Raw genomic sequence first — 21,942 nt, 5'->3', positions numbered from 1 at the left:
GAAAACACTAGGAGAGAAATAACACCTTACCTAAGGGGGAATAAATTGAATGACTTCTATTGAAAACCATGGAGAACAGAGGAAGTGACACATTTGTCAAGTGTTGATAGAAAAGAAATGTTAACCAGGATTCAATATCCAGGAAAAGTATCCTTCAGAAACTAAGGAATTTCAAGACATTCTCAGATGAAGGAAAATTAAGATAATTTGTCACCAACATAGCTACCCAAAATGATAGCTAAAGAAATTTACCTAAACAAAAAGGAAATAATAAAAGAAGTAATTGGAACATCTAGGAAAAAGAAAGAACAACAGAATAACATTAAAAATATAAGTAAATACAATAGACTTTCCTTTTCCTCTTGAGTTTTCTAAAGTATGTTTGATAGCCAAAAAAATTATAATACTGTCTGATGTGGTTCTCCATGTATGTAGAGAAAATACATAAGAGAATTATATTGTAAAAGGAGAAGAGTAAAAGGACTTAAAGGGGAGGTAATGTTTCTACACTCCATTCAAACTGGCGAGATCTCCACGCTAATACACTGTAATAAGTTATATGTGTAAAATGTAATACCTAATACAAGTATTTAAAATCAGCCTTTACAAAGAGATACTTCCAATTACTATAGCTAAATCAAAATAAAATTCTAAGAAATGTCCAAGCAATGCACAGTAAGACAGAAAAAAAAGAAAAAAAGTAAAAACAGGGAACAAAAAAGAAAATAAAAAATAAAATGGCAGGGTCAAGCCTTCACATGTCATCAATAATTTCGTGAAATGTAAATTGTTCAATTCATTTGTATTAGACAAACTCTGTAAATAACTATAATGTCCCTCATTAGGTGACTGGTTAAATAAACTGCAGTGCATTCACACCATGGAATTCTACTCACCGTTAACAGGGAATGAGCAATCATATTGGTACACATGATAACTTGGCTAGATCTCAAGGGCATTATGCTGAATGAAAAAAAAAGTTTCAATAGATCACGTATCTTCTAATTCCATTTGCATAACATTTTCAAAATGACAAAATTAGAATAAAAAATTGGTTAGTGTCTGTCAGGGTTAGGGATGGTCAGAGGAAGAGAAATCAGTTGACTATAAAGGGGCAGAAGCAGGGATATCTTTGCAGTAAGACAATAGTTCTGTATCCTGATTGTGGTGGTAATTAATATAGCTACTCTTAAAAGAAAATAGCATAGAACTCTACACCTGCATTATTCGATATCTGTGTCCTGGTTTTGATACTGTGCCATCCTGATGTAAAATGTAATCAGTAGGAGACACTGAATAAAAGGTGTCTCTCTGTACAAATTTGTAGCTCCCTATGGATTTTTATTATTTTAAAATAAAAACTTAAAGAAAGGGGGTTTAGTGTTAAATGACAGTGTGTTAAAATTTTTCTCGTATTTAAATAATATAGGTAATATATTGACTTCTAAAGTCATCGAAAAATCAGTTAGAGCTAGACTCTTTTTTGCTATTTTTGAGTAGCTAATTATTAGTGATTTATTAAGTAATTTCATCACTAACTCACTTAAACCTCACAAATCCTCTCAGGTGGCTACTTATTTCTTGTGAGAATATATACCTTCGCTGGATTTCTTACCTGTCCTGCAACAATTCTTAGACTCCTGAAGACATGTTCACCTACCATAACGGTTAGATCTGTTTCCCTAATGCAGAAGCTGATTGCTCTGATTTCAAAGGATAATAAAACTTCTTTTATCATTTCAAGAGAGCCAAATAGTCACAACCCATGCTAATTTCCTTGCTTAAGCCCCAAAGGGCTAGGAAGACAGCAGCAACTGTCTCCCTGGGTCTGTACTTTTCAAGGAGGGATGAAGATCCAGAATTTGGAGACACTCTAGGCTGTGAGACAATGATGTAAAATTTGAAACACAGGAGGTTAGCTGGTTCCTGAAGCTATTTCATTCACATACCAAAGAGCTGAATTTCAGATTCAAGCTCATTTGTTTCCAAGGAGACCTTTAGATAGGGAAGGGGACAGCTGTCTCCTTTCTCTTTCTAAGTGGAACCAGTTCATTTTTCTTGGCCCCTGATCTATGAGGGTATTGGACTACTTGTGGGGAAAAAAATTGCATTACCTTTCATCATGTCACCCCGAAGTAAAGACTGGGGCAAGAGGAGCAGACACATTATTATGTGTTGTGAAGTATTTCATAAGGTACCTATCTCTGAACGGGAACACCTAGTGTTCAGGATAAAATTAATGACAATAAATATTGCAAACCCATTACTCCACTTTATAGAACAGATGTATCACAGAGAAGGTAAATAACCTTCCCCAAGGTCATAGGATTTCTGGAAGACAGGGTGGGAACTAAAGCCTAGATAGCCTAGATTTAGAGTCTATTCATTGAGCTCCCATCCTGTAATAGAGAAGGCAGAAATTTAATTTAACGAGATTACAAACTAATATTAGATAAGGTATCCTGAGTCTTTTTCAAGCAGATCTATTTTTCTAGAAAGATGATTCACTTTTTATGCAAAGTAAGTTTTATCTTGTTTTCACTGAAAAATTCCTTGGGGAATTTTTAATTAGATGGATGAAAATTTAGTATTCTTTTTAGTAATTTGAAAGGAAATATAGTATTAATAATTACCTCATTTTGTCAAGGACAGGACCCAGGTTGAAGAATGTAGACGAAAAGAAATGCCAAAATCTGGGTTGCCAGAGCTATTCAGAGACCTGGGAATATCACATTTAAGATTACAAAAAGTCTCAGGGAGTTCTCAATATAATTATGTTTTCCTTATTATTTTGCAAGGGTGTTAATTGCCTCCTAGTAATTAACTTCCCATGTGACTGTCAAGAAATGTAATCAATAGTAAGAGCAGAGGGTCCAGGCTGTCATGGTTCCTGTGACCAGTATCTTCTTCTCACCTCTGGCAAGGTGTTTCTGTTTTAATAAAATGAACAGGTGCAAATGTATAAGGTTACTTCAGAAAGCCACCAGCTAAATCAGTGCCTCTCATAGTTCTGAAATTAAAATATAGCCAATCAGAACTTTGAAATATAATTGCCTCATTCTCAAACTTGAATACATTATGAGCCCCCTGCTAGTGCTGCACCTGTCAAATCTGCTTATTAAAGTGGCAAAGGGAAGAGTTTGCTGAGACATTTTAAATATTATGCTGACATTGTAATAAAAGAAAGGAGAAAGGTAAGTATGATCTTATTCTACTGATGTCTGCTCCATTTAGTAGGTACTGTTATCCCCACAAAGCTGGTAACCACATTTTATTCATAGAAATACTTCACATAATTTTGTACAAAGTAAAACCTACTGAATTTAAATATATTACTTCCCTTAGAGTGCTTAAATTTCTCTTGACTTTTTTATTACTCAGATATTGTTTTATAGGTTAACTCATCCAATTTGTTTAATATTCCTTTTATAGCGAGTCTGTTTTCTTTCATCTCTACAGCGGTTGCCAATACATTTATAGATACTTATGTAAGTAATGGGTGGGAGCTGTGAGAGAGATGAAATTCAATCTCTATCACAGTGCTGGCAAAGCAATCATGGATGTTCTGAGATGTGATTAATCTTCATCAGTAAGCAAGGAAGATACAGAACCAGTGTTCAGATTTTTGGCATCAGTATTTTTACCTAGTCCCTTAGATATTTTCTCTACTCTTTCCTACATGCCATAAATTATCACAAAGTATTGGATTTTTGATTGACAAAAATGAGTACTTGCAAAGTGGGATATTAACTTATACAAAAGGCAATTACACTGAATAAATATCTTTATAACCCAGAGGGTTATAACACTAACAATAATAACAACATACATATCAGAAAGAAAATACATACTGAATGTGGGAAAGGTCACAAATTTAAATATACTAAAAATGGGGAGACATAATATGTGTCAAAGTACTATGTACAAGCAGTCACACATGATACCCCATTATTCTACATGATTTAGGAATTACAGGTCCATAGTACCATATGCAAAACCTTTGGGGAATATGTGCTACTGAATTTATAATATTTCACCTTTTAGAATGATAATATGATACAAATACTACATATTACACAACACTCCAAATTGTCTGGGAGTATGTAGTAGCCTCCTATTGCTTCAGGAAAGATTTGTTTCCAAGAGAAAGTAGATAAGATCGGGCTTGGTTGTCAAATTAATTGTAAATTCTTCTTTGGTTTTTAGAGCTTCTTGAATTTTAGTATTGTAAATATAGGCGTATGGAATGTATTAGCAAAACATTATTTTTTCTGATTTTGCAATTATTAGGTAAGTAACTTTTAATTTTTGCATAAGCATTATGCATTAAAGAGTTATAGGATTTTTTTTCAAAAAAATAGTTTCACATTGAGTCCCAAAATAATGACAAAGACACACAGATTATGTTACCTCTGGATTTGTTGTCACTGTATAACCTTGTCTTCCCTGACTACCATGGTAGTTGCATGTTAGTAGGGAGATACTTCCATGAGAAACAAACAAAAACAAAGCAGATATTGGCCAACTGACCAATCAATAGGTAGCAAGAAAAGATGTCTACCCATGTTATGCTTTGGTAATGCTGTTGTCTGCAGTTACTTGCAAGGGAAGCCACTTGCCTCATTCAATTATAGCTCTAGTGAAAGAGGTTAAAGAGCAAAGCCTTCATGGTATGTGTCGATAGCTAATAGCTGTGTTTGGCTGTATGATAAAGAAGCAAATGAGCTCTCTTTGGGACATGAAAGGGACAAGCTGTCTTTGGGACATGAAAGGGAAAAAGTCCGAACATTTCAGGCATTCAGACTTAAAAGAACTAACTGCTTCTTGACTCCAAGCACTACGAAGTTAAGAAAGAGAAAGCCTAAGGGATGCATGTTCAGTAAAAGATCAGAATAAGGGTGTGGCCCCCCTTTAGAATCTTTACAGCTTCCAGGTCGTCAGTCCCCTGTAAATCTGAGAGAGACAGAAGGGCAAAAATGTAATGACATGTAGCAGATCTAAGAACTATCTCTGGAAAAGAACTGTGGATGCAGTTACTGGTAAAGGGGAATCGTGAAAGGAAGAACCTCCCAGACAGTAAAGCAGGCCTAACCAAGAAACCCTCTCCTCCTCTAGGGTAAAGCGCCCTTACAGTGTCTGCCTTGGTGGGTTCCAGGATGGCTGCTCGCAGTAACCTCTTTGTGTCTCCTGTTCACATTTTTTACAAATAGTAGTGTTTATTGTAGTTATTTTTCCCACCATTTATATTAGGTATGGGAGGCAAATATCTCATCTCTTTAATTTGTTGTCCTGTAAACAAATGGGAGCGATATCTGAACTTGATTTACAAACTAGTCCACACCTCTCAGATAACCTGGGCTTTGCCCTTGACACAGTGATGGAATATTTGTGTTATCTTCCCTGGGAGAGAGTAGAGTATGTTCTACGTATGGGAAGAAGAACAGAGAAGGATGTTTGATGATTAGGAGGGCAGATTGCAGAGAGAGGAGTACTCACCAGATATTCTACTTGCTCCCTTTTTTTTCTAGTCCTCTTGCAGTTACATAGTGCCATATGACAAATTCTGACAAATAAAGAATAAGTGCAAGTAAAAGGTGTCATTTATGGGCTAAGGCAGTAAAAAAGAAAAACAAAAACAAAAACACACATCACTTTCTCTCTCCTTACTGTGAAGATCAGGAAGGCTTTATGTTCCAGGGTGTGCAATTCCAGGTGGAGCCTCTGTGAGCCTGGGACCCAGCAGAGCCCACCACTGCTCCATGGTGCATGTGATGTTAGCAAGAAATACATTGTTGTTGTTTTAAGCATCTGGGATTTGGGAGCGGTTTGTTATAGCAGCAAAATGTGGCCTTTCCTGAGAACTACAAGACATGTAAGAGATGATAGATAGATGATTGATAGATCGATAGATAGATAGATGATAGATAGACAGATATTGATGATAAATAAATACAGAGATAAGTTTCTGTTTATATGTTTAGTGACCTGTAAAGGTAAAAATTTATAGTAATCTTTTTTATGTTTCCTTAATATCCAGTAGAGAAAAGAAACCCGTAATTTGTTTGTAATATGTAAAGAATTGTTCCTAAACCTTTCTTGAACAATTACACTGAGTGCATTTGTTCATACAGAGAAGCAACAACATTTCTGACTAAGGTCTAAGGTTTCCATTATTTCCAATACAAAGAATTATTCCTTGAAATTGGGAGTCTAGTTTTTTAGGATGAGTTAAGTAATGTGTTGTGAACAACTAAAATCCAATGCAACATAAAAATAAGTGTACTTTCATTTTAGTTCTTTGTGTTTTGCCCCAGCATTTGAAAGACTGCAAGATATTTTGAAGTCATATATCTTTGATAAATCACTACCATAATGCTTGCACAATAGTGAAGCATCATTTTATTGAACATTTATTTGGGAACTTGAAATATTGGTTCTATTATAGATCAATCCCTCTGATAACAAGTTCACTAGCTTTGCAATTTGCTTTTTCAATTTAATATTGCCAGTGGTGTTAGACCTGCTATTATTTTTATTGCTTAGATTACCATTGAAAATATTGTTGTGAGAAAGAAGTAATATTGCCATGATTTTATTATTAGACCACTTGTACATAATGCCAAGCGCCTACAAAAGCATCAGGCTCTCAGGCCATTTGGTATCATTTATATCTTTTATGACTGTCACTCAGAGTTCTCCACTAAGAATAGTAATGGTGGTTTTCAGAGCTCTGGTCATAGCAGCTCACCACTGAAGCAGACCAAATAAATATGATGCTTCTATTTTGAAATCTGGCAGCACATTTCAGGAAAAAATCAAATGGTAACTGTTTTCATTTTGTTTCTCTGCTCCGTGAAATTCCAAGATAATCTATGATGAAAAAGGGCAATATTATTGAAAGCATACAGCAGCTGTTAACTTTAAACTAACATATGATTTTTATCTTTGATTATTATGTTTAGATGATTTGAAAAATGAAACACTGTATGTTAAATTCTTGGGGAATAAATATCACAGATTCCCTTTTATTCAAATAAGAAACATACCATCTTCTGTTGATAAGCACATAAAAGGTGATATTGCCTCTTACTGTGAAATTTATCCTGTTTATTATTATTTCTATTATGGTATTAATGTTTGTTATTACCTATAAATCTGTATAGCTATCTTATATCTTAACTACATGATATATATATTTGCTACCTAATATGTAAACTCTGAATATTGCAGTTTATATTATATTATTCTTTAGAACAGAGGTTCTCAATGTATCCTCAGGGGAAACCTGATGGTCCCTGAGATACTTTTAGAAGGTCCATGAGATCATGCCCCTTGTTATAATATTTTGAGATGTCATTGCTTTTTTTCCAATTTCATTCTCTCTTGAGTGTACAGTGGAGGTGTCTAGAAATTACAGGGTGTGTGATATGGCAGTAAATCTAGTGCCGAAGCAGGTATAAGAATCAGGTGTTTTCTCGTAAGCTAGACATTAAAGAGGTTTGCAAAAATGTAAAACAATGCCAATCTCTCCCAAATTATTATTTTTTGTTTTAGAAAATATAGTTAGTTTTATTAAAATATGTTGTTTATATGTAAAAGGTTAATTATTGTTATTTTACATGAAAAAGTAAATAGATTTTTGGGGGGTTGCACTCCACAACTTGTGGGATCTTTGTTCCCTGACCAGGGATTGAACCCGGGCCCTTGACAGTGAAAGCATGGAGTCCTAACCACTGGACTGCCAGGGAATTCCCTAGATATTTAATTTAACATGGTAAATACCTGTAACATACACCACAGAAACAAAAGCTCTTTGGAGTCTTCAATAATTTCTAAGAATGTAAGGGGCTCTCAAGATAAGACATCAAGGAACTATTGCTTTAAAGATTTGCATTCCCCGCTCTTTCTTTTTCATCCTCAGTTAAAACAATCTGCATATTACAGAAGTGAGGTAGTAGTGCCAGGACTGCTTCAAGGGCTTAAGAAGATGAAGACCAAAGTGTCTCCCTTGCCGTTGGCTTTTCCCCCATGGTTACAATATGGCTGCTCCAGCTTCCAATCGGCAGTTCACTCAGAAGGATGCAGGAAAGGCTGAGAAAAAAGAGGGCAGTACCTAAATCTGAAAAGCAAAACTTTATCCACACAGAAGTTCCCCCTTGCCCCGCAAAACACACAGATGCAGATTGTTGCTTTTGTCACTTTGGCCAGAACGTTGTCATATATCCACCAGAGGCTGCAAGGAGTTTTATATTTGGACCCATCACGGTCAGCACTAAAATCAATGTTCTGTAAGAGGACAATGGATGTAGTAGGAAATCAGCCACAGCTGCCTCACCTGCTTTCTTCCTCTGAGCTTAGGAAAATAAAGCCACAAAAAGTATTATGGGAATAAAGGGGCTTGAAATGGGAAATAGTGTTTACATGAGGGAGGAACTTAGAAAGTGAAGGGATGAAAGGGGTAGACAGGGAGTTAGAGGAACATCCGTAAACCACTTAATCTCAAAGCCATGGAATGGATGGAAAAGGCAGAGTCTGTGGACAGGTCCAAGAGGCTGCGAGCATCTGGCCACTGTGAAGTGGGAGCCCAGGGAGAGGTATTTGGAAGTTGCTACTTCTGGGCAAGTTGCCACTTCTGTGGAACCTGGTCTAGCTGTAGAAGCCACCATGTCACTGAATTTTGGAAAGAACTGTGTGTGACTGTCACATGTTCATCATCATAAACTTCTGAGAATAATGGCTTCCATTTCATGTCCACCTTCCACACCTCACAAGTTTCTCTCATTGACAGACTCTAACACAGAATTGTCCAAGTACGGGGCTTTAGGGGAAGAGTTCTCAGCCTTGGATTGGTGATGATGGTGCCAAGTTCATGATAAACAACTGAGCACGACTGCCAGCAGTGTGTAAAGTGTAAACGCCACAGTCTGAGATGTTTTCATTTGGAATAAATAGACTAAGCGTGAACAATTGGAAGCATCACATATTGTCTTTATTCAAAAAGCCAAGTTCCTGGCAGATTTGAGTAATATGAAAAATCTGTTGGAGGAACACAACACACAGTGTATTTGGTTAATTGAATTCAGAGAAAAAAGCTTTCAACAAGAAATACGAGGAATCAGTTTCAATCATGGCATGGTAAAAATAGAGATTATAACATCTCTTAATTCTACATTAAAGCTAATAAGTAAATATTTGAGGATGGAATTAAGGATATATATCTATATACACACATATATAGGTTTATATAGGTTAGGCATTTATTTGCTACCACTGGTACTGATGCTGTTTTACTGAATATTTTATCATATTTTTTTCTTCTAGTATATACTTCAATTGTATGTAGGACTTGTGAAAAAGGAAGGAAAAAAAACAGATTTCAGTTGAATATCATGGAGCCAATAACCACCTGGTTTCCCATCCTGCCTAGCTGTGTGTAGAGACATGCCCTGTGGCTGGTGGAGAGGCCTTCTTTCTCTTGATACACTCTCGCTGTCCTTTCTGTGCAGGATCTGGGGTGCTTTTTTCTCAGAGGTTTCACTATTTGAAAGGTGTGTCTACTCTTTGTTAAAGTTCAGTTTTCCAAAGTTCTAAGATAACTTATTAAGATTCCATCAAGCGAGAAGTGACTAAGATAATTTTTCTATAGTGTATTGAGAGTCCTAACTATACTTGGAACTATACCTGGAATAAACTATATCAGAATAACTTAAGATAAAAACCTTAATGCTTGTACTTAATTATAAATTTGCCAATTTGAACATTATAAAAAATGGAGATTTTATTTACATAGTTTTAAAAATTGTCCTGTTCAGAAATAGTTTCTAATAATTAAATAACATGTGAATTAGTATTATTTTAATACTGATTATATATTTTCATGTATGTTTATGACATCTAAGATGGTCACATAGTATAAAAGACAGATATGGGCTAAAGGTCTTAGTTTAAGTATTAATTCAACTTTTCTGTAGACCTGTGTTCATAGGGAAATCACTAAACTTCTTTGGCCTCCATTTTTCATTATTGATGAAAAATAAAAACTGCTGCAAAACTTGACAATTTGTGTATAAGGGGCAGGGGGTGGTGCCTGGCATGCTTTTTCTGTTTCAAGAGAAAGGATATATCCTTTAAGTATTACTTCCTATTTAGAGAGTATGAAGTAAATTCTCTTCTCACCAGCATCACCCTGGCTCTGGATTCTCTGATGGTGGGTACAAGGTTTCAGACGGATTTGATCTCATGGCAGATATTGCTTCTGTGTTCAGCAGTTTTTCTCTAGGCATTACTTACAAGGCTTCCCACCTAACAAAATTTACTCAGCATCTCTAAGTCACAGGTATGGTTTTTTGTTTGTTTTTTTTTTTTTTAATTATTTATTTATGGCTGTGTTGGGTCTTCATTTCTGTGCGAGGGCTTTCTCTAGTTGCGGCAAGTGGGGGCCACTCTTCATCGCTGTGCGCAGGCCTCTCACTATCGCGGCCTCTCTTGTTGCGGAGCACAGGCTCCAGACGCGCAGGCTCAGTAGTTGTGGCTCACGGGCGTAGTTGCTCCACGGCATGTGGGATCCTCCCAGACCAGGGCTCGAACCCGTGTCCCCTGCATTGGCAGGCAGATTCTCAACCACTGCGCCACCAGGGAAGCCCCACAGGTATGGTTTTAATACAGTGGACGTAACAGCAATAACTACTATGTAGAATTAAGAGAATTAAGTGCCTAGAAGAGTGCTTGATACTTAAAAGATACCAGATGTAAAAATCCTTATGCAATCATGAGTATGTACTTACAGTTTTCTTTATAACCAATGATCACATGTCATTGCAGGATATTTTGATTATTTATCAATACTCTGAAATTCACACACACTGTAACTTTACCACCTGAACCCCATTTGTCAGTTTCTCATCCATAAAACTAAGACATTTATCTATACCTTTATATCATAATGTTGCCTTCAACCTGAAATCCTTTTTCCATAGTCATATTAAGACTTAGAACTGTACTACACATCTTATTTCAACTTTATTTTCCCACATGAGTCACTCATGGCTTCATATTTTATATGACTAAACTCAAACTCTACTTTTCCAAATGAATTATTCTATACATGTTTGTAGTTAGCTGCAACTGTTTCTTTCTGGATCTTGTCAGTTGGTTAAGCCACTTAAGAAACATTCTTAATTCATACTGTGTGTAATGTGCTGTCTTAGGCTTTTGTAAAGAGAGAATACAAAGAAAAATAAAACATTGTCCTGCCCCTCAGAAAAAATATAAACTGGTCTCTCCTTTTATATTTCTTTGAGTCCATTGTTTTTCTCATTTTTCTCTCATAGTTGACTCTGTGTAATGATCTCTTAATTCAAAATTGTTTCACATCAAGTCTCAATAAAACCTGCCGATCCTATTGCAGGGTTATTATGAGATTGGATGTGATAATATTTGTGAAAAGTCTACCAAAGAAAAGCAGTCTTTAAATATAGGGAATAATAATTTTATTTTTCTGTCAACTCCCAAAAGAGTTTATGTTTATTAAGGCAGGAGCCATACTTTTCTCAGACTTCTTTTGTTCTGGGCTCTAATTAATAACTGTGTCACTTTGAACAATTGGCTGAACCTTGCTAAGGCACATGTCCTCCTTGGTGAAATGCCGAAATAATAGTACCCACCTCCTAGGACTGCTGGAAGGATTAAATGAGATAATTCACTTAAAGTGCTCAGCTCAGCACACATAGAATCACGGAATAAATTATAAAAAGAAAAATAATAGCTAGCATTTATTTATCACTAATTGTGTAAAAGGTATTCTATTACATTTTCATAATTACCTAATTTAATCTGCTAAACCTATGAAGAAAGTACCATTATCATAGGTACAAAAATGATTATTAATGTAGTTTTAGCACTTAACTAGTATAGTGATTGGCACACATTAGACACTCAATAAATATTTGTTACACTCTTGTTGAACTCCAGATTCTAATTACATTTGAGGCCCCCATTAGCTGTATCAGTCAGCATTCTTGAGAGAATAGAATCTGACTGCAGCAGAAAAGGAATTTATGTTCAGACATCGGATTGGATTACTCACAGAATCAGCAGGAGAACCGGAGAGCCTGGCTCCGAGACTGTGCCAGGAATGATTCCTAAATCACATAGCAAGAGTGATTGCTTGAGGATATAAGGAGCAACAGAATCTGCAACTGGCATTTCTGACATCCCAAGACAGATCACTGAAGTCACTGTTGTAAGTAATGCTACCAGATAATTCCTTTGCCACTGCTTCCAAGATCTGTACATCTTTGTTATTAAGGGGAGCTGGAGGAGCAAGTTACTTGTTCTTTGCTTTGGACAAGATATCCAAATGTGCTCAGGACCACTGGACTCTCAGAAATTTCACTCAGGCATCAGATGCTTGAGTTTTCATAAAATGTATTTGCAGACCTTGCACACAGCTAAAGTATGGGCCAGCAGCCAGGATACCTGCCACATGTGTGTTTCACATCTTTTCAGTATGATGTCATTAACAATATATGTCCCGTGACAGGATGAGACGGTGTGCATTCCTGTGAAGTAAGTTGTTGCACATAGGCTGAGAAATGATTTGATCCTTGAATACAGTAGGAATGTTTCACTCTCGCAGCCGGCATAGGAAAGAACATTGCTTCTAGTGTTCCCTGTTTACAATGACAGAGAAAAGAGTTTGTACCAGAGAAGAAACTTTATCCCTAGTGTGAGGAGTCCTGCCACCAGTAAGCGACCACATCTGGAATGGCAGTTTTAATTAGAGTTATTCTATGATTGAGCTATCACCAACATGTGAGTTAATTAGAGATGGAATATGATTATTACTCTCAAAATTTTCAGTGTTGAACCAATCTCTAATTCCTGCAACGGTGTCAAGCATAAAAAACAAGCAACATCTCTTTGAATTTAGTCTTTTCATAGGAGAGGGAACCTTCATTTTATCTTTCCTTTATAGATTTTACTTAATAGGCTAGGGAGCCGATGCTCTATTCTAGTTCTTTATTCAGAGACTGGGAAAATAAACACGGCATGGGTTAGGGTCCCACTGGACCTGATTTGAGGAGAATTCAAGGAAAACCCAATTTGTTATCTTATTTCTATAAGGCCACTCTCCGATTCATGGAATATTGTGGCATTTAGGAGCCCAAGGAATTAATTCACAATGCAAAGGAATTATTTGCTCTGCTTAAGCTGTGGTGCAGGAGTTCTGAGTCCTTGAAATTATTCAGGACCAGGGACAGCATTCTTCTCGCTCGTGAAAACGCAAGTCAGGCCTTTGTTGCAGACTTAACTTTTTTTTCTATTATACAAATTAAATAGGACCTCACAGCACTGGTTCCACATTTAAATCCCAAGGGACCATGACCTGATTAACAAAACTAAAATTCCTACAGGTTAGACCTTTTCTGAGTAATACACGGGACCTATTATAGTACCCATGTCCACTGTGCCTCTGATTGTTAATAGCTGCTTCTAGGCTTCAGTCACAGAGGGGTAATTGTATCCTAATTAAAACCAGAGAGCCCATCTGATTTCACACAGATTTTCACAGTAACTGGTGTTCCCATCCTACAGAATACAATGTTCATCAGAGATGCTGGCAGGTATTCTTTTTACCAATGCATTTAATGTTCTTTCTCCAATAAAAATCAGCAAGTTCTTGATAACCATTGGAAAATTAGAATATTTTCAATAAACTCCCCTGGGACATGATGGGTGATGAAAGTGGGACATGATGAACATTGGCTTCCTAATGAAGGTCATTCCTTCGATTAAGATCATTACAATGACTGAAAGCAAGACAGGGTTAGTCCATCAGGCAGGGCAGAAGGTGCTATTTCGTGGGGACAAGGAAAGGAAGCATTAATGCTTTGGATTATTCTGAGTTCATCCCAGTCCTCCCGCATATCTACCTTCCAGTTCCCAGGTTCCCATCTCTTCCCAGTGTTCTTTCTAACTTTAACAGATCTGGCAGGAATTTAAATTCAATCTTGGGATAAAAGTTTGTTTTGAAGCCCTACAGCTGCAAGAGATAAAAGATCCCTTTAGCACAGTCCTTGAAAGTCTCCAGTACTCACCAGTACTCATTCTGTGTTTTGAGGAAAAAAAAAAAAGTATAGGATTTTGAGCTCTTTAAGCAAGCTATCTCTATTTGTAGTAACCAAGTCACTCTCAGTCTTTGAATTTTTTATGTTCCTCATTCAGTTCTATGTAGGCACATCATCCCAAATGCTATTTCTACAACAAGCTCTTCATTCTAGGTGAGGACAGGTGGTACTTCTGTTGTCAAAATTCCACCTTTAATACTGTATGGATTTTAAAAGCCTTTTTTCCCCAACTAATCCAGAAAACCAAGCACATACTCTCCTTATTGTCCATGGAGACTCTTCCAAACCACTTCTTATACCAGTACCTCTATCACCCAGATTTTTTGCTGTAAGTAAGAAAAACAGGCTCTAGCTGACCCAACCTGATAAGGAATCTATTAAAGCATATTGAATAGCATATAGAATCATCAAGAAAGCTAGAGAAGCATACTCTTGTGCTACATAGTTGGGACCAAGTGAAAAATCTTGCAGAAGACTTATTTAGTGAGGTCACCATTGCTAAATGCAATGAACAGTGCATCGCTGTTGGGCTGCACCCCGCAGGCCTGAAAGGCTTGTACTTGCCCAGCTTCAAGACTGAAGAAAGAGCCCAGAGTCAGTGACAGAGACATCAATGGTTTAATGGATGGGGGAGCTTACACGTCTGAAGCAAGGTCCTGGAGCGATACCCCAACCGCACCGTGTGCGGCAGACACCAGGACAGGATAGAGTGGCCGTCTTCGCTCCCATAGACAGGGGGAGGTTACCAGTTATAAGGGAATTGACATCAAGTTGGCTTATTGGTTGCCAAGGAAACCAGCAGAGGGGCATCCCCCCTTGATAAGCATAGTGGAGAGTTCTGATCTAAAGCTAGAACAATCACTAGCTGAAGCCTGGGGCAAGTACTTAGGAAGGTCAGATATGTGAGTGGGGTGTAGGTGAAGCAGGCACTGGTCAAGCAGGGGATGGACAGAGAGCAAGGGAATAGCCATCTTGAGTGGCCTGACCATTCAATAGCACTACCATTACTGCTGCAACTACTGTCTCCTTAGAGAATTGCTCTAGGCATCCTCTTTGTTATCGCATCAACAGCTTAAGATCCAAACTCTGCGTGGGTACACCTGATTTCTATAGCTTAGATGATGCATCCACTCTGTATAGCTGCAAGGGCACTGGGAAAGTGAAGACCTGGGTCTTGCCTGTTCTATAGTTAGAGTTAGTTAGTTATAGTTAGAGAGATAAACTATAACTATAGAAATAACATAGTTATAATTATAGAGATAAAGCTCTGTTTGGGTAAGTTCTCAAACATTTGAAGAGGGGTTCATAAACAGGGCAATCCAATGAAGGACAGATTCATTGTCTTGCTGTATTGAAGTATTTTAATATAAAAATATGATGTATCTTTCAGAGAAAAAGAAAATGGTCAGGGAAAGCACAACTTATTTCTAGGCAGCTACTAAGGAATTAGGTTCGATTTCTGATTTATGCCCGCTTGAACCCCTTTGTAGCCTCAGAAAATTGGCCAGTTCACAAGATATTGAACAGGCTTGCCATTTACTTTATGCAGCATTATATTATTTTGTCAATTTCAATGTAAACTCTATACCCCTGGCTTATAGAATGGTTTGAATAGACTTGCATTGATATGTGACCACTCAAAGTCGTCTCAGTGATTTACTGTAGAAGCTGACAAAATTCTAAACTGGTACAAGTGATTCAAATAGTCCCTGAGAAATGTTTGGAGGAAAAAAAATACTTTGTAAAAGTTATCAACCAGTTCTAGTCAGGATTATGGAATGGGTCAAAATTTGCCTATTCATTGTACTCCGTCAAAGGTCAGATTGTCGTTTCAGCCATTGGTAACTTCTGCCATTCAGGACACCCATTGCCTAAATTTTCTCTGTCTTGACTTTTTTTTCCCCATCAGCACTTCTTCCTACGCACTTTCACATTTGTTTCTCAATTTTGTGTCTTACCTACTTAAGGCTTGCATTTCTGGAGCGTCAAGGTTCACAATTTATTTGCTAGGCAAATCTTTGTCCTTGAAAATCAGAGGAAGATAGAAGAATCCATACTATCTTCTAGGAAACTATGATTCTCAAGAAACAAGATATAGCTTTATTAGAAGGGGTTCTGGTTGAGCAATAACTTTGAGGTCTGGTGGTAGATAGTTTGATATTTATTTGTCAGCATTGGAGGTAGTACTCCGTATAGGTATAAACTTACTGAAAGTTAAACAAACTGATAAACAAAAATCCATCCATAGAAACAGACTATATTTGCCATGTGTTCATGTATAGATAAGGCCTCGGTACTGCATTCAGTATAAGGAGATAATGTTTGCTTTATTAACTTACTGATTACAGAAAATTTGTGTTACTAGAATATATTATTAACATGTATTATTTCAAAAAATCCTGTGTTTACAAACATAAGCAGGAGAGAGGAGTTTGAAGACACTAGACCAATAGTATCACAAAATGAGGAACGATTATCCTTCCTGCTTAAAAACAAATGTTTGCATGGATTCTTCTTATATATCTGACACATTTTTTTTTTGCCTATTACATCCTTTCATTTAAAGATTGCTCTGTGTCCATATTCTACACATACTTTGCTATATACTGTACAGTATTTTGTTATTGTAGTAAGACTATTGCTATGCTTTCATAATACTTGAAATTATTATCCATATTGCATTGTCATTTCTACTGAAAAGATACTTTGAGTGTACCACTATGTTAATTGATACAGGGAAAAAAACATGGAATGTGAGCCAGTACGCTTTTACTTTTATATTAGCAAGTCACTAAATAATAGCATTTTATGTAAATGTATGAAACATAAGATATAAACATAGTGTACTGACAATTTAATAGTATTTTTTGGCTATGTTTTTTACTGATTCACAATATTTATTTAAATTTTAGTAAAATAACACATTCATATGAAATAACAAATACCATAAAAGCACAAGTTTCCTCCCTGAGTCCTCCCTACCCATAGTCCTAGTTTCTAATGGAAACAGCTTCTGTTTTGGATATTTTGGTGGATTTACAACTCAAGAAATTGTCTCTAAATAATACAAAAGTATCTGATTACTTTTCTACACTTTTGAGGAAGTAAATTATGTGCTCCCAAAGCTCTAGGAAATTTAGAATGCTTTAGAATACCTTTGAAAATATATTCCAAAGCAGTTCTGATCAGAGGTTCTGAATATGTGAAAATGCGTAATCAATACTTTGGTCAATGCTTTTCATGCTCACCAATAAAGGCAGAAACACAAATCAGGATCTATGTATTATGGCTAGTTCTTTTACACCCTGAAAATGTTCCGTTCTCCACTCTTACCTGTTTAATTCAACTGTGAAGCATGAGAATAAAGTGCATAAATATATAAATACATAAGATCAATATACAAATGCAGTAGCATTAATAAAATATTTTTGCCGACATTGAAGTCATGAAACTAAAAATCTTCGGCATTCTACATGCATAACAGCTCCAGTAAAATTTACATGAAGGATTATTGGGGGGATTGAGTTAATATTTAAAGCACTTAAAATTGAGTTCCTACCAAAGTAAGAACTTGTGTTAACAGAGAGAGAGAGCGAATTAGTTTCAAAATTAGCTAATTAGATATCAAATGTTAACTAGAGTTTGCATTAGAGGAGAGGGGAAAAAAAAACAACAAACCTTGCTCAGCTATTTTAGAAAAAACCTCATTTTTAATGGAGGAGTAGTTGTGATCTAGAGAATTAACATGGTGCCTGGCTAGTCTTCTATAATTTATTGGAAAGACGTCACCTACCCTAATTCTCTTCACCTCCACAGAATTCATTAATATCATACAACTACCTTCGTATTATTTTTTGCTTCATGTGTATTAGTTTTGCGAAGACGAACGACTGTAAATTCCTTCCAGCATACAGGATGTTTATTACCACTAGTATTATTGTTGTTGTTGTTTTGTTTCTCTATAGTCCTCAAAACTATGCTGAGCAAAAGTACTCAGTTCATACATACTTAGCAAACAGGGATTTCCAGATTAATCTCTCTCTAGTAATTCAGATATTGAATGTATTTCTCCTGGGCTATTTTTATATGACATTAATTTGTTTTCTTTTATAAATTTATCCCCGCAAAAAGTGTGGCTAGTCATTGTTTACTTGCCATTTGAAAAGCAACAGCACTTTATCTCCTGCATGGGTTTGGAAATTATTATAGGGTAAAATGTTATCTGGTGTCCCCTAATCATTATCTTTTCTCTTTGTAGTTATGTAAATCTCTAGATTTATATAATAATTCTAACATATCATTCAAATTTCATTTTCATATTCTATAAGTAAGAACTTTACTAATTGCCAAAAATAAAAGATATCCACAGGAATATTTCTGGAGATTCTATTGACTTCTAAGTAGAATGAATTTTAGATAAGATGTTATTTTAACATTTAAAAATATTTAATGTTATTTGTCATTTTTTAAAAATAAGATGAAAGGTTTATTCATATTCTCACTCATAGACTGAAACATCTGTATGTTTTGTACACAACAGGTGTCCAATAAATGTTTTGGGTGACTGTCAGTGGTGACTCTTAATGACTTCATAATGAAGTAATTATTCAAATGTCATGTTAAAACTGTTTCTTAGAAATTACATAGTGCCAGTTTTCAGCAGACATACACTATTACATACACTTTGGTAAAATTAAATAAATTAACATATTCTTTAACGTGAATGAAATTTACTGATTTAGAAACTTTCATAATGCTACTATAACAAACAATGAAAATAACTAAAATATGCATACCCATGAAACAATAAAGGCTTATCAAAAGTGTTCAAGTAAAAGATGACAATGAAATGAATGATTAGTTTTCACAGTAGTGGCATCTGCTCTGTGAATAATCCAAGGAATGCTTTCCAGTTTCCATGCACGAACTCCTTTATTCAAAGGAGAGAGTTTCTCAAAAGAGACATATGGGACCAAACAAAATGTAGGGTACTGTGAAATTGGAATTTTAAAATGCATCTCTTATTTATACCCTGCTTACTTAAAAAAATGATTTGAAGCACATCAAATGGATATATCCTCAAAAATCTTTTGCCATAAATTTTGCAATAAAATGTCCTATTTTTTCCTTTTGTTTTATTTTTCCTTGTTCTTCTGGTAAAGTCTGTACCTTTAATGTCCAAAAGATGCCAGAACTTTGTATTTATTTCCTCTAGAAAAAATATCAACCCCAAAATTCATGAATATAATTTTCTGTTAATTGTTTAAAAGTTGCATTTTCCATCACTGATGAAATAGTTTGGATTTGATTATTGAAATAGTCCTGATTTATAAAAATATAAATTAGTTGCTTAAAATATGTATATGTATCAATGTGGTTTATCTTTTCCCATGTAAATGGCATATTTTTTAAAATGTGGATTATAATTTGGAGGTTTTGAAACACTGCAATTGAGCCTGTCTCTGCTAATAAGGAATCGGTATTAACATACCTTGTCCAAGTTCAGTTAAACACTAACGCCTGTAACTGGCTATTTGAAAACAGCTGTTTTTGAATTAGATATTTAAAACTAACAGTCATTTAAAACAACTGTAACATCATAGAATTTTAAAATAAAATGAGATTATTATTATCCAAAACTTTCTATCTCATTTACAAAGGAGGAAATTAAGGCACAGAGAGACTGAGGTTTAATGCATGCCATATGACATTTTTATGGGTAGAATAGTGACTAAAATGTGGTTTGTCTCACTTACTAAATAATACATCTTCAGCCACTGAAAACATTTTCCAAATCTTGCCCTGTGCTGGAGTATATATGCAGAGGAAACCCAGCCACTCCAACATGGAACTGGGGGCAGTGTGATATGCTAAACACAATAAATCCTTTAAAGAAATACTAAAATAAATTAAAAGTTTATGTTTTGAGTCCATGATCATAATATTTAAGAAGAAAAGGAGAGATGGGGAGAAGGCTCTACTCTCTTTGTTTCTGTTTTTTTTAATATTTTTGTGGTAAAATGTATATAGCATAAAATTTGCCATTTTAAATGACATTAATTACACTCACAATGCTGTTCAACCATCACCACTATCTTTTTTCCAAAAAGTTTTTATCACCCCAAACAGAAATTCTATAGCTAGTATGCAAAAACTGCCCATCTGCTGTTCCCCCATCCCCTGGTAAAGTCTAATCTATTTTCTGTCTCAATGAACTTGAACATTCTAAATATTTTATATAAGTGGAATCATACAATACTTGTCCTTTGTTCTCAGGCTTATTTCACTTTTAGCATGATATTTTGAAGGTTTATCCATGCTGTAGCATGCATCAGAACTTCATTCATTTTTATGGCTCAGTAATATTCTATTTTATGTATATACCACACTTGGTAAGGCCATTCATCTATTGATGAATAGTTGGGTTGTTTCTATCTTTTGGCTCTTCTGTGTTGAGATAATTAATAGACCTTTTAGATGATTATTTTATTGTAGTGTCAACTTTTGTTCCTACTGTTAGTTACTTAGACATTTGAAAAGAAGATAATTTAGACATGATAATTATTGACACACACAAAAAGCCAATACTGGAGCTTTAAATTCTTTTTTATTTTTTTCTCTTAAGTATACAGTTAGGTTTTAAACTGTTGTTTTAACAAATTGAAATGTGGTCAGTTACTAAGGGAACAACCAGAGTACATAGTTGAATATTATATTTTACACTATAAAAGTTTCCTCTTTTTCCTTAAACAATATAATCATTTAGTAATGATAATATATATATATATATATATATATATATATATCTTTCTATACTGATTTAATGAAGTTTTCTGAAAATATTTATTTAATGAACAATACTTGGAACAGATTGTTAATACTATTGCCAAAAATGAAAGCTAGATTAATGACCACTACCTATGGGAAAAACTTCAATACCATCAAATTCAAATACCATCGAAAGGAGAATGTGGAAAAATTAAGTTCACCTTAAACTTTCTGCCCCCATTATTTGCTGTAACACGATTATTTTAAGTATCTTTTTCTGTGAATGTTCTTTCTTGAGGGGAACAAAAAAAGAAAACAATCCTAAAGCATAAAAAAAATTTCCTTCTTGCCATTCATTTGCTACACAGAAAATAATAGATTGTATTCTTTTTTAACTTTAACATACTAAATGTGTTTTGGGGAAAAGGGAAAATAATTATTTTATTATTAAAGTGTTGAATTTTGACATATTTTCAGATGAATTCAAGTTCTTTATGAAAAGGCTACCCATGAATTATTTCCTCAACACGTCTACCATAATGCATTTGTGGACAATGGACTCTAATTTTCAGCGCCGCTATGAACAACTGGAGAACAGCATGAAGCAACTTTTCCTAAAGGCACAGAAAATTGTACACAAGCTCTTTAGCCTTAGCAAGAGATGTCATAAACAACCCCTCATCAGCTTGCCAAGACAAAGGTAAGACGTGTAGCAATGTAGACAACTCTACCTTGTCCTCTACAGAGGACAGCTCTATTGATTTTCTGAATGTAGATGTAGTAATATATATAGCACAATGTTATTTATATTATTAGAGATAATCTGAAAACAACATGTAGTCTTAAGTCTCATAATAATTAATTGTAGTTATTTTCCAAAGTAATAGTACAATGAGAGCACATACACTATTATCTTTTTTTAAAATTTTCTTTTACTATCGGAATCAATAAATTTTTCTAACTAAATTTGCATGTATTTAGTAGAAGTCAGGCTGAAAATACATAAAATGAAAAGCTAAGGAAAAATTTAGGACAAAATCATAAG

The 21,942-nt window shown here is 35.2% G+C and overlaps 1 protein-coding gene across 2 annotated transcripts in view; it reads left to right on the top strand.

Moving 5' to 3' along the window:
* Positions 1 to 21,942, top strand: part of BRINP3 (BMP/retinoic acid inducible neural specific 3) — a 430,978-nt gene that overhangs the window by 322,074 nt on the left and 86,962 nt on the right. For both annotated transcript variants that reach the window (XM_036867990.1, XM_036868000.1), the window contains one exon: positions 21,375 to 21,597. In XM_036867990.1, the coding sequence (XP_036723885.1) occupies positions 21,375 to 21,597 (223 nt within the window). The remainder of the gene's footprint in view (positions 1 to 21,374; positions 21,598 to 21,942) is intronic.

Source organism: Balaenoptera musculus, chromosome 1 (genome assembly GCF_009873245.2).
Source record: "Balaenoptera musculus isolate JJ_BM4_2016_0621 chromosome 1, mBalMus1.pri.v3, whole genome shotgun sequence".
Taxonomy (NCBI): Eukaryota; Metazoa; Chordata; class Mammalia; order Artiodactyla; family Balaenopteridae; genus Balaenoptera; species Balaenoptera musculus.
The sequence above is the reverse complement of the archived record's forward strand: the minus strand, read 5'-3'. Positions and strand labels throughout refer to the sequence as shown.